A 14,259-nucleotide genomic window follows, 5' to 3' on the forward strand; every position below is an offset into this window, starting at 1 on the left:
ATTGTTGAGATCATCATTGTAGGAATTGCTTTTATCAGTGTGAGTATTACTTTTGTTGCCATAAACACCATTCCTTTTTAGGCTTTTATAGTCATTAACCTTTGTTTTAGTACCATCATTCATTGGGTAGGCATTTCCAAAAAGGTTGAGATTGTTGTCATCATTGTCACCTCTCTTAAAACTATCATGAGTGTTCTCGTCATTATAATTGTTACCTCTTTTAACACTATCATTATTGCAAATGACATTCCCAATATCGTAAACACTATTACGATCGTTAGATCCCTTTCCATTGCCCTTAGAATTAATATTGTTGTTAATGTTGTTGGAATTGCTATTAAGATTGCTTTCAATCTTGTAGTCGTTGAAATTGTTGATATTGTCTTTTCTTTCAATGTTATTTTTGTTGAGTTCTTCGTTGTAGAAATTGCTTTTGTCTGTATGACTATTTCTTTTGTTATCACAAACTCCATTAGTTTTTAGGTTGTTATAGTCATTAACATTTCTTTTAGCACCATCTTTCTTGGGGTAGTCATTTCCAGAAGGGTTAAGATTGTTGTCATCATTGTCACTTTTCTTAGAACTACCATCATTATTCTCGTCTTTATAATTGCTACCTTTTTTAACACCATCATTATTGCAAATGACATTTCCATTGTCGTAAACACTATTACGATTGTTGTTTCTGTTTCCATTGCCCTTATAGTTTGAATTGTTATTGAGATTGCTTTCAATGTTGTGGTCATTGAAATTGTGGCTATTGTCTTTTCTTCCAATATTATTTTTGTTGAGTTCTTCATTATAAAAATTACTTTTATTTGTATGACTATTTCTTTTGTTATCACAAATACCATTATTTTTTAAGTAGTTATAGTCATTAACATTTCTTTTAGCATCATCATTCTTGGGGTAGGCATTTCCAAAAAGATGGAGATTATTGTCATCATTGTCACCTCTCTTAGAACTATCATCACTACCCACGTCTTTATAATTGCTATCCTTTTTAACACCATCATTACTGCAAATGGCATTCTCATTGTCGTAAACACTATTACTATTGTTGTTTCCCTTTCCATTGCTCTTGGAATTAACTTTGTTGTTGATGCTGTTGGAATTACTATTGAGATTGTTTTCATTGTTGTAGCCGTTGAAATTGATGTTGTTGTCTTTTCTTTCAATGTTATTTTTGTTGAGTTCTTCATTGTAGAAATTGCTTTTATTTGTATGACTATTTCTTTTATTGTCCCAAACATCATTATTTTTTAGGTTGTTATAGTCACTGACATTTCTTTTAGCACCATCATTCTTGAGGTTGGCGTTGCCATGAAGGTTGTAGTTGTTGTCATCATGGTCATCTCTCTTAGAACTACCATCTCTAGTGTCATATACACTATTACTATTGGTTTTTCCCTTTCCATTGCTCTTTGAATTAACATTGTTGTTGATGTTGGTGGAATTACTATTGAGATGACTTTTAATGTTGTAGTCGTTGAAATTGTTGCAATTGTCATTTCTTTCTGTGTTGTTTTTGTTGAGCTCAACCTTGTAGGAATTGTTTTTATCAATATGATTATTACTTTTGTTGTCACAAACACCATTATTTGTTAAGTTGTTATAGTCACTAACATTTGTTTTAGCCTTATCGTTCTTGGGATTGGCGTTGCCATAAAGGTTACGATTATTGTCATCATGGTCACCTCTCTTGGAATTACTAACATTACCCTTGCCACTATAATTGATTCCTTTTTTAACATCATCATTATTGCAAATGACATTCTTATAGTCATAAACATTATTACGGTCGTTGTTTCCCGTTTCAATTCTCTTAGAATTAACATTGTTGTTGATGTTATTGTCGTTGCCTTTTCTAACACAATCAATGTTGTGAATGTAATTACCATTGTCACTATTTTCCGTGTCGTCATCATTGTTTGGAATATTATTATCATAAACCCCATTGCAGGTGTGATCAACATGACCTTTACTCTTAGAAGTTCTATTTTTGTTGGCATTGTAATTATTGTCACTAATCTTCGGATCATCATTCTTATGGATCTTCTCATAAGCAACATAACAATTGTTGACTCTATCCTTAGAGTTATTAATGATACTTGTGTTTCCAACATTAACACCATTCTTAATGTCACCATTGTTGAAATTGTTATCAACATTTCTAAAAGCATTATCATAGATATTATTTTCTATCATATGACCAATATAACCATTTTTAGCACCATTATTTTTGCAAATGCTATTATCATCACCATAACCACCACCATGGTTATTGTTATCATTCTCATTTCTATTATATTTGTAATTATTGTTAATGTTGTTGTCGTTGCCATCACTTTCAACATCATCATCAATATTATATTTGTTGCTTCCATAATAAACATCATGGTTATTGTTAAGAATTCCACCAATTATAGAATTTTCATCTTTCACAATCTTTTTGTCATTTCCACCCCTTTTAACATTACTATTGTTGGAAATGTTGTTGACATAAGAATCATCACAGTCATAAATATTATTGTCACCACTCTTAGATGTTCTATTATTTCTTTTGTCGTTTTTGTTTTCTCTATTTTTAGCATCATCATTGCTTTTGATATTATTCTTGTGATAAATATTTGTATGAATGTTCTTTCCATCGCCACCACTCTTAGAATTATCATCTTTCATAATCATTTTGTCAATTTCACCTCTTTTAACGTGACTATTGGGGATGTTGTTGACATAAGAATCATCATAGTCATAAGTATTTTGGTCACCACTCGTAGAGGTTTTATTATTGTTTTTGCCACTTTTGTTTCCTCCATTTTTAGAACCATCACTATTTTGGGTATTATTGTCATTATAAGCACATGCGTGAATGTTGCTTCCGTTGTTACTACTCTTAGAATTATCATCTTTGATAATTTTCTTGTCATTTCCTCCACTTTCAACATTATGACTGTTGGAGATATTGTTGAAATAAGAATCATCACAATCATAAATATTATTGTTACCACTCATAAAAGTTTTATTATTCCTTTTGTCAACTTTTTGTTTAGCACTATCATTATTTTGGATATTATTCTCACTGTGATAAACACTTGCATGAAGGTTGCTTTCATTGCCATCACCCTTACAATTATCACCTTTCACAATCTTCCTGTCATTTCCACCTTTCTTAGCATCATGATTGTTGGGCATGTTGTTGGCATAAGAATCACCACAATCATAGATATTATTGTCACCACTAGTTAAAGTTTTATTATTTTTTTTAGCAGTTTTGTTTTCACCTTTTTTAACATCACTACATTGGATATTATCCTCGTTGTGATAAACACTTGCCTGAATGTTGTTTCCATTGCCACAACTCTTACTATCATCTTTCATAATCTTCTTGATATTTCCACCTCTTTTGGAATCATGATTTTTGGGGATGTTGTTGACATAAAAATCTTCAAAGTCATAGATATTGTTTTCACCACTTGTAAATGTTTTACTATTTCTTTTGTCACTTTTGTTTTCCCTATTTTTAGCACCATCACTACTTTGAATATTATTCTCATTGTGATAAGTACTTGCATGAATGTTGTTTCCATCACTCCCACTCTTAGAATTATCATTTTTCATATTCTTCTTATCATTTCCAACTCTTTCAGTATCAATATTAGTAGTGATGTTGTTGACATAAGAGTCACTAGAGTCATAGATATTGTTATCACCATTCATAAATGCTTTTGAATTCCTTTTGTCAATTTTGTTTTTAGTATTATCACTACTTTGGATATTATTCCCATTTTGATAAGCACTTGCATGAATGTTGTTTCCATTGCCACCACTATTGGAAAAATCATTATTGGAATGTTTGTCTTTGTTGTCATTAATTTTATTTCTAACATTCTTGTTGGTATTGTCATTGTCATTGCTTTTAGTGCTATCACTATTGCATATATTGTTTCCATTTGCATAACTAGTATTATAGTTCATATTGGTAATTTGATTGACAATGCTTTTACCTGCATTAATGTTGCGATTGTTGTCAATGTCAATGCTTTGGCCACTACCATTGTTACAATTGTTGTCGTAGTTGCATATATCTTCTCCTTTGCTGTGAACATTAATGTCATTCTTAATGTTTTTTTCATTGCAGCGGTTATAATTGAAGTTGACGCCTTTAACAATATCTTCATCTTTTTGTTCGTTGTTACTTTCATACTCAATACGTTGAACACCATCAACATTTGAGCACTTGCTTCCATTGATTTTAACATCACCAGTTTTGCAATTGTCTCTATTGTTAATGGTTTTAGTCCTAATGCTCTTTTTGTACTTGTTTTCATTGTCATTCTCAATGCCTTTAGTAGCGTCATTGTCTTGGTTGTTAATGACAATGTCTTTACTCTTTATGCTATCAGAGGTGCAACTACTTTTGTTATTGGCATGGGCACTACCATTGTTATGGTTGTTGTCATCATTATTATTACTTGTCAAAACTTTGTTGCCAATGTCAATGCCTTTTCCACTACCATTGTTATAATTATTGTCGGAGTTGCATGTATCTTCTCTTTTGTTGTAAACATTGATGTCATTCTTAATGTTTTTTTCATTGTGGCGATTATAATTGAGGTTGATGTTTTTAACAATATCTCCATCTTTTTGGTCGTTGTTACTTTCATACTTAATACTTCCAACACCATCAACATTTGTGCACTTGCTTTCATTGATTTTAGCATCACCAATTTTGCAATTGTCTTTATTGTTGGTGGTTTTAGTCCTAACACTCTTTTTGTACTTGTTGTCATGGTCATTCTCAATGTCTTTAGTAGTGTCATTGTCTTGGTTGTCGGTGTCAATTCTTTTACCACCATAAATGTTATGATTGTTGTATTTGTTGTCGAAGTTGTTGCTAATGTTTTTAGTGCTATCATTGTCGTAGTTCTTGTTGTTAACTTCTTTACTTTTGTCAATGTTGTAATGGTTCTTGTTGTTGACATCAACACCACCATTTCCATAGTTGATCCTTGTACAAATATCAACTTTATTATTGTTGATAATGTCAATGTTTTTATTGTCATTCTTAATGCTTTTAGCACTAAAGTCATTGTTGTCAATGCCTTTAGTTGTACTACCATGAACATTGCAATCGTTGTCATTGTCCAAGTGTATACCATTATCAACATTGTTGTTGTTGTCAGTGTTTTTACTTTCCCTTTTAAAGTCACTGATGTCATTCTTATTATCATCAACATTCTTATGGTCATTCTTAATGTTTTTAGCATTTGTAGCAATATCATTGTTACTTTGTTTATTCCTCCCATAATCACCGATATTATCATCTTTGTTGTGCTTGTTGTTATGAGTTTCACCCGAAATGTAATATTTGTCTTCTCTATCGTGATTGTTGTCAGTGAGAGTGCTGTTAGAAGCATCACTGTTACGGTTATCAAGGTCGTTTTCATTAATAATGGACTTTCGTGGGGTGGAACAATTAGTTTCTGCTATGGAAGAATTAACACTCATTGTTCTTGGTGAGGAATACGAAGAATTGATATGACTCAAAGTGGTCTTGCATTGGATCGTGCCCTCCAACACTTGCTCAGAAACATGCCACACCTTCACTGAGTTGTCCAAGCTCCCAGTATACACAATCCATCCTTGTTCCCTTTGCTCCACAGCAATGCACTTAACAGGTCCTGTGTGACCTATCAAAACTGAATGACATGTGTGGAAGCCATTTTCACTATACCTCCACACACACACATTATTATCCACTGAGCCACTAAATACAAGGTTCCCCGCTGTGGCAAGGCAAAGCACAGCGAGCTTGTGACCCCTTAAAACATCACCTTGCAAGTACTCACCTTTATGGTCACACTCCCAAAAGTTCACCAACCCATCTGAAGAACCACAGTACACCATTGTGGCCATGCAGTTCACTGCCAACGCTGTAACAGCATTTTCTTGCTTTAGCAAAATCCGATCCAACACATGTTTAGGCTTCTTCTCTTTCTCCCCCTTTTTCACATTCACTCTCCTCCATAACTTCACTGTCCCATCAGCAGAACCTGTTAATACGCTTCCTTCAAGCAGCGCTACCACTGCATTCACTGCATCATTGTGTGCAGTGATAGAATCTAAGCATTTTGAATCCGCCAAACGCCAAACCTTCAGCGTCTTGTCCCACGATCCAGAGTACAACAACCCTTCTTCTTTGTCCAAGCTTAGACTTGAAATGGCATCAAAGTGTTTTACCTTCACCGCGTTTCGGTTTCGTCGAACCTCCACGTAGTTCTTTGGGTTCATGGAGGATTTCACGTATTCTTTAAACGTGGGCAAGCTCCCTATTCGTTTGTAGTTATATGGATTCTTGGATGAAACTTTCCACACTCTAATCTTCCCGTCTTGATGGCCGGTGAAAATTTTGCCATCAGATATTACTATGGTTTTTACCAAACCGCTGCTTGATTTGAAACCAGTGAAGTCCTTGAGATGCTTCCAAACTCTTATGTTTTTGCTGTCAGAGCCTGCATATAACAATTCTCCAGAAACAGCTAAAGAATAAATGTGACCTGTTTCGCGGACGAGGGATCCGATGAGCTCAGTTTCCGGGGAATAATCTTCGTTGTAGTGGTTTGCAGAGTTGGGTAATGACCAAGGAGACTTTTTTATCGGAGAAGAAGTGTTGGGATGGTAGTTCCATGGGGACATAGTGTAGGGAGAGGCACTATTGCTGTTGGCATCATCGTAATTGTGACTATGGTTGAAATCATCTTCTTCATTGTTGAAACTGATAAACGAGGTGGGTTCATAATGTGATAGCGTTTCAAATTTGGGTTTATGCAAGGCGTTGTGTGTATTTAGCTCCACTAACATGGAGCCGCCGCCATGTGCATTTGTCATTCAATATCGAGAGAAAACGAACATCAACGAGGAATTCAATAGAATGTTAGATTTTGTTGATTTGAGAGATTGTAACATAAGGAAACAACATTTGAAAATTTTAAGAATTTTGTTTCAAGCTGCATTTGTGTAGCAAAGTTGAAATTTATGCCATAGGTTAAGAAAAGCATATACATATATAATTAAAGGTGGAGAAATGATGAGATAATAGACTAATATGTTAAGGGATAAAGGATGTTTGATATTTTTTTTTCTATTATGAGAAAAGAGATATACCGATAAAACTTCCAATTCAGCACACATTTTTCTACTAATATCTAGTATTAGAATGTTATATTTTGCCTATCTATATATGGTGTCAAACCATTAATGTTGCACCTTTTAAAAATAGAGCTTCACCTTTTTAAGAAGAAATGAAGTTATTCTCCCTTTTAAAACTCAATGTTTAAAGATCGATCATATTATTATTTAAACAAATTAAAAGGATAATTTAAATTTGTTTTAAAAAATGTTGTACATTATAATTATATAGAAGTACACGTATTAAATAAAAATTATTAATTATTTATATTATTATTAATATATTAAAATGTTATATTTCAAATCAAAACTCAAACTTTTTTTAATTAAAAAATCACATAATTGTAATAACACTTTTTATATCGATTGTAATTATAATAAATATAAAAGTGGATGCAGTGACATTTTTGTAATAAAAAAAAAACTTTTTATATTTAATATAGTTATAACCATGTAGAGCAGTGACATTTTTATAATAAATAAGAAAATTTTCTATATCAATTCTATTTAGTTTTAAAATTTGATTTAAATAATTATGAAAAGACTTTATCATAATTCATTTACAAGATTAAGATTAAGATTGAGATTGAAATATATATATATATATATATATATATATATATATATATATATATATATATATATATATATATATATATATATATATATATATAACACTCTATTACCATTCTTTCTTCAGTCTCTTTCTCAAATTTTTTTTTTCTCACAATTTCCATCCCTTTTAAAATTTGATGACACCTCACACCAACAAGTGTGTTAGGAATCATTTCTAACCAGATAAATATTTAAATAGGGTAACTTCTTGTTTATTTTGTAGATTTGTTATTATTATTTTTTTCTTATGAATATTTGTCATCTTGGTGGATTTAATTAAGAAAAGTGATAAGCTCAATTAACATTGATTATATTTGAATACTTTACTTTATGTCTCTGGATTTTAGGTAATCCTCTTATTGGAGTTGAGACTTTGAATTACAAATAAATGAGTTATTTTTCTTTCTTATAGAACCTTATGATATATGGTTTACATTTGAAGTTGAGATAGTTATAATATTTTTGAGTTTTATGTAGATCTGTGTGTTGTTTCAACATATTTTAGATGTTGTGATTTATATAGTTTGAATAAATTAAATTATTGTGTTAAGATATTATTGTGTTAAGATATTGCATTTGGAAGAAATTAGTTTTATTATTATTTTAAAAGTGATATTCGCTGTTATGCATAAAATGTTTGAATTTGATGTGGATGAATATGTACGTGTGTATACATTGAATTTGAATAATTAAGATTAAAATGAAATGGTGAAAGAATGATGTTTGAACAAATTATAGATTATACCAATTAATTTGAATGTGTCTCAAAGCTATACTTTTTAAAAAATAAATAAATGTGATGTTGTCGCATGAAATTGATTTTCTGATAAGTTTATTAATGCGATGGATTTTTACTAAAGTAAAAAAAACATAAATCAAAGTTTTTAATGAGATTTTTCACGAATTACATTTACTATTTCATCTTTACTTTTTGATACATTTTCACTTAAATATTAAGTTTTCATTCAAATAAAAATGTTTATTATAAAATATAAATAAAATATTAATTTGTATATTTAATTTATTTTGTAATTTTAAATAAATTATATTATATAAAAGTAGTTATTAAGAATTATAAAAATTTGTACGTATTTAATATCATAAATTTAAAATAATATATGATAATTTTTAATTTACTAAAATGTGAAGTTATGTAATTTAAATAATTAAATTACTCTCGTAAATTTTAAAAAATATAATTCTTTTTAAAGAAATTATGTGAACAACATATCTCATTGTAAGAGATTTTACCTTTTTATAAAAGTAAATTATTTTCTAAAGATTCTCCATTCAAACACTGGGAGGATTTTGAGTGAAAAAAAAAAAGTATTAGATGGATGTAATTCCTTAACCGTAGGAGGCCTGTAAGGCCTCTGATAAGCCCATTAGTTGGCCGGATTCAAAGCCCACCTAATGACTCTTTGTTTCGTCTTCCTCAAGTTGAAAACTTGGCGTTGATCAGAAGAATTGAAAAAGATTTGAAGAAAATAGAGTGGTAATTAGCAAAGGAAGAAAGAGCTTAAGGAGTGGCATATACAATACTTCAGCATTAGCATCGATAATGGAGTTTGTTCCAGAAGAGGGCAAGGACCTTAACGAGGATTGCTCCACTTTGATTTTAGTGCGTTCATGTTCTAGGGTTTCGCCCTTCCTTTTTTCCCAGTTCATTACTCGGTCTTTTATACCATTCTGCAAATAGACATTGATTTTTCATTTCATGGCTGAATAACGTGTGGTGTTAGCTCAATTTTAGACCTAACTATTAACTACTAATTTAGTTCTTTAGAGTGTGTATGTGTGTGCATGTTGCATCATCGTAATTTGTGTGCTTTCAGCCTGCTCTGTCGATTGGCAATGTGGGGCAGCTAGTTGCGGATCTTTTGATTTCATCAATGGGTTCAGAGAGAGTTGGGTATTTGGACGATCCTAACGTTTTGCCCTGTGTTGGCAATGATGCTTATGGACCCTTTCCTCAAGGAGACCTTGCACTTCCCCTTGAAGGTCCTCCTTTGTTTTTGTTTTTAATTTTATTTATTATTTCACAACTATTACTCTTGTTAATTTCATTTTCTATGTTCTTTCTCATCAACTTTTTGCAGCTTATGATTCTCCTTCTAATGCTCTCACTATCATCCAACAGAGATCGCCGGTGATTAAGGTAATACCCATGGCAACATCTATTTTGTTCCTTTAATCTGATACAGCTTGCCTGTAATGTGCTGATTTTCTAGCTAGGGGATCATTAAGTGATTTGCAACGTGTGGGTTGTTCCTTAGAGGCTTAGTTGTTGGCAGTAAAGTTTTAATATGGACAAACTGAGACTTCAGTGATACCTTTGTTATTTTAAACTAGTGCGTGCTTGAACGAATGATAGTAGTAGTATCTCACTTCCTCTTGTGTTTGAACCTGTTCTGTATCTCTACATTTCTGCCTTGTTCGAAATCCAAGGTGTTATACCTGTCAAAAACATACGCACTCATGTCAGTGTTTTTCTCAGTTGTTCATTAAATGATTCCATCTGTCTTATCACTTCCGTTTCTTTTTCCTCAACTTTTATCCTATAAAATCTTGTTCTTATGATTGTGTTACTTGTTTAGCTGTCCTAGTAGCCTCTCTGAACAATGCAGTTAGTTTGCTGTCCTCTTTGAAATGTAGGTGAAAAATTCAAGGATGTGCAGTGCGTGAACAACGCCATTCTGAATTTCCTACTCTAATTTAGAAGTGTGTGGCAATTGCCAGATTGATTCTTAGGGTAGTCATAAAGATTAATACGTATAATTGATTACTACCTAATATTTGGATTAACAATAAGAGAACTGTGTGTATTTTGACTTGTGATTTGGCTGAACTAAGCACGAATTACTGTGCATGCCACTTGTTAACGTCAATCTTCTTGATGCTTTTGCACTATACCTCATCTTAATGTTTTCTATTAAATTTAATGATGGAATTAGTACACATAATTTTGGAAACTGTAAGAGGAAATTGCTCTGATACATGGTCATTTGAGTAGGGTATGATGGTTCAGTTTGCAAAAAACATGGCTGATTTTCTTGCTGGCAGTGGAAAGAAACATATTATTGTTCTCTCCAGCTTAGATTTTGGAAAGTGGCAAAAAGTTGATATGTCAAGGTGAGGAGCTATATATTTTTGAAACTGCCCTTCTTCGTGGTTAAGATATTTAAGTCATTCAATTCTGATTGTAACTTCTGTTCAAATTATAACCCTCAGAAGGTTCTTAGCTTTGTCATTATGACAACTATGCAGTATTTTAAATCCAGCTTGGTTTAGGAAATTGCATTGTCATTCTTTCCATTCTGATACATCTATTGGCTATCACATTAGTGGTTTGCAGATACATTATCTTTCTAGTGCCAACAGCAATGGAACTGATGAAAATTGCGAACAGCTTGGATGGAAGAAACTTCAGGAGTATGATCCTTCTCAAAAGCATTGGAAATATCTTAATGATTTAGCTGAAGGAAATGTTACACTGGAAGATATTATTTCTGTAGAAGATGAGCTAGAAGAAGAAAATTATTATGCTAGCTTGCCTTTTGCTGCACTTTTTACTTTTCTCAAGGTAACTTACATGCATTTATATTTCACGATGCTACATTTCTTGTTAATCCTTAAAGCCTCTGTATGAAGATAAGAGAAGTGATGGCATCCTTTAATTTTATTTTTTAGATTGATGCCTGTTGTCATAAACTTTCTTTAGAAAGAACTCCTTCTAGTTGGAATTTGTTTCAGTTACATGGTATGCTCTATTTTTTGCATGAAAAAATTATTAAGGCTCTACCTGGACTGATTGCTGCGAAAGGAGAGGCCAGGTTCATTAGGGATTTTTTTTCCATATGAAGAACAATGTCAGAGAATGTAGTTTAGTTGATCTCCATTTTTAAAAATAATAACTAATGAAAGGTCGCAGGGTGGTTATCCCTTACCTTTTAATTACAAAAATTGAAGAAATAGAGCATCAATATATGGATACATGGATTGATGGATGTAAGGTGATGGTTTTTATGTATCAGGCTAAAGGTTTGAAGGTCACCTGCTTATTGTGTTATTGCTCAGAAGGGGACAATGTATCGGATGCTTTTCAATTAGCCGATGCAACATATAAACTTCTCCAGATGACTCACCCTACTACTGGTGAGCTTTCTTTTTCTTTGTTGTCTTTTTATAATTATTTCTATACTTAATTTATCTTTGTCGTCTTTCTATATTGTTTTATTGTTTTTTATCTATGTTATGTTATTCATATAAAAATTGTCTTATCATGACAACTAATGATTTTTCCAATATCTTTCTTTTTCTTTATTGTTTTTTATCTATGTTATGTTATTCATATAAAAATTGTCTTATCATGACAACTAATGATTTTTCCAATATCTTTTTTCAAGGATATAATGATTCATTATTTTTAACTCCCAAAAAATGTGACGGAGAATATTTCTTCCCGGATTTGTCAAATGTGGATTTTAAAAATTATTATTTTCTAAGCCTTTGTCCCTAATCCCACTACTGAGACTATTATCATTTTTCTGGGTCTGCTGAATTTCTTGGATTAGAACATCTTTGAGGCGTGTATTTTCATGGGTATCTTATTTTAAGATACAAATATCTTAGTATTTCTCCTATCAACCACATCTCTCATTTTTCGCATGTTAAAGATTTAATTGTGACAAATGAATAAACACATTTCTGCAAGTAAAAAATCGTAAGAGTTGGTTTCTAATATTTCGTACAATGCCTTTCCAGGAATTGAAAGTGGCACATGGCGAGTGCCACTTTCTTGGATGAGTGTGTATGGACCACCACCAGACGTGTCCATCTTCTAAGGTTGGTTACTTAGTTTGATACCTGTAATTTGTTACTTATTACTTAGTTTTTTAAAGTCTAAATAATCCTAAACTAGTCCTATGTAAGAATAATGTAACTTTATTATGAATTTGTTATGGTGGAATTCTAACTTCTATAGAATTTGTTCATATACCGTTACTGAGGAATGGGAACAGTAAGCAAGCGTGTTTTGCAATCCATTACTTTCCCAAAACGGACAAAATGTCATGTGTCAAATATTATATTTTTCTCAGAGGTCTAAACTGGAAGTAAAATGTGAAAATAACTATATCCATTGCTTCATTAGGATTATTTATGAGTAATTTTATTTATGCAATTATTTTATTACAGTTCTTGTACTTTAGAGAAAATAATTTAGAGAAAAAGTGAAAGTATACTTAAATCCAATGGAAGAACTTATTTTAAATACAGCACTGCTCTTATTTATGATCTCTGATGAGCATAAACCATCGTACATTTATTTATTTATTGACCCCAGTTGGATTGGATTCTTTAGATAAGGTGTATAAATAAGCAATTTTATATTACAATGAAATTCCATGCAAAAAGTATTGTATTTATTATTATTATTATTATTATTATTATTATTATTATTATTATTATTAGATTTTGTTGAAAAGTACATGCAATTCACGGTTTATGCGGAGAGAATACAATGAAAATGACTCCAGGGTTGTAATATCTGTCACTTTGATCTCCATTATCCAATTCATTTTGCAGCCTTTGCTCTTCGCCTGAACTTTTAAACACCACACTATTTTCAACTCCAATTATCTACCAACGTGTTAAATTGAATTATTCCACCTTTTTACACCATCTTTTCCTAACTAAAGAAAATACATGGAATATTCCAAAATTAATTTTTCTATTTACACTATAATGTTAAATTGAATTATTTTGTTGCATATATCATGGAAAATGCTTATCCTTTTTATATACTTGTTAAGAATTCCCATCAAAGATGCTGCTGCGTAACTTTAGTGGTTGGCAAACATCAATCATGTGATGAATATTTCACCTATACTTTACACATTTAATATTACTCGGCTGGCTGCCTTGTGCGTTATCCGTTTTATATACATTATCGAAAGCTTCAATTTGGTCAAAAGTCTAATAATTTACGCGGGGTTATTATTTTCTTTATGGAAGTGGATCGTTACGTTATGTTATTGTGATAATCAGTTCACATTTAGAAATTAAAGTATTATATACCTTTTTGGTTTTTTAATATTAAACACGTTAATTGTATTTAACCTTTTATAAAATATTGAATAATCTAATGAGAAAATTATTTATTTTTTATACCAGTTATGATGTGTTCGAACTGCTTTCATAAAACCCAAATTAGTTATGCTGATGATATTTCAAAACTAAACCATCTTTCTTTTCCAAAATTAAACGTATCCGACTAAATGGGAATGCAAACAATAAGAGGTGGGGACAAAAGATATCCCAATTTTGACCTAATTTTGCAAGTTTAACACAAATATATATTTGGTTAGAACTAAAAATGTCATTCTAAATTAGGCTTAAAACTTAACGGCTACATTTAATTTTAAGTATGTTCAACAAATCTAACCCACTTTG

At 31.5% G+C, this 14,259-nt stretch overlaps 1 protein-coding gene across 1 annotated transcript; it reads left to right on the forward strand.

Moving 5' to 3' along the window:
* Positions 1-9,235: 9,235 nt before the first annotated feature.
* On the forward strand, positions 9,236-12,946 carry LOC148201800 (uncharacterized). The gene is made up of 7 exons (XM_088108251.1): positions 9,236-9,427; positions 9,642-9,807; positions 9,906-9,964; positions 10,820-10,938; positions 11,152-11,389; positions 11,841-11,961; positions 12,571-12,946. The coding sequence occupies exons 1-7, from the start codon at positions 9,368-9,370 to the stop codon at positions 12,648-12,650; spliced, it is 843 nt and encodes a 280-aa protein (XP_087964377.1). The 5' UTR covers positions 9,236-9,367; the 3' UTR covers positions 12,651-12,946.
* Positions 12,947-14,259: the final 1,313 nt, after the last annotated feature.

Source organism: Vigna umbellata, chromosome 3 (assembly GCF_029865625.1).
Source record: "Vigna umbellata cultivar VRB3 chromosome 3, Vumbellata_1.0, whole genome shotgun sequence".
Classification (NCBI taxonomy): domain Eukaryota; kingdom Viridiplantae; phylum Streptophyta; class Magnoliopsida; order Fabales; family Fabaceae; genus Vigna; species Vigna umbellata.

Coding starts and splice junctions, on each gene's coding strand:
- LOC148201800 (XM_088108251.1), top strand. CDS start 9,368: ATGGAGTTTGTTCCAGAAGAGGGCAAGGACCTTAACGAGGATTGCTCC. Junction 11,390..11,840: donor CACTTTTTACTTTTCTCAAG/GTAACTTACATG, acceptor TTTATGTATCAG/GCTAAAGGTTTGAAGGTCAC. Junction 11,962..12,570: donor GATGACTCACCCTACTACTG/GTGAGCTTTCTT, acceptor ATGCCTTTCCAG/GAATTGAAAGTGGCACATGG.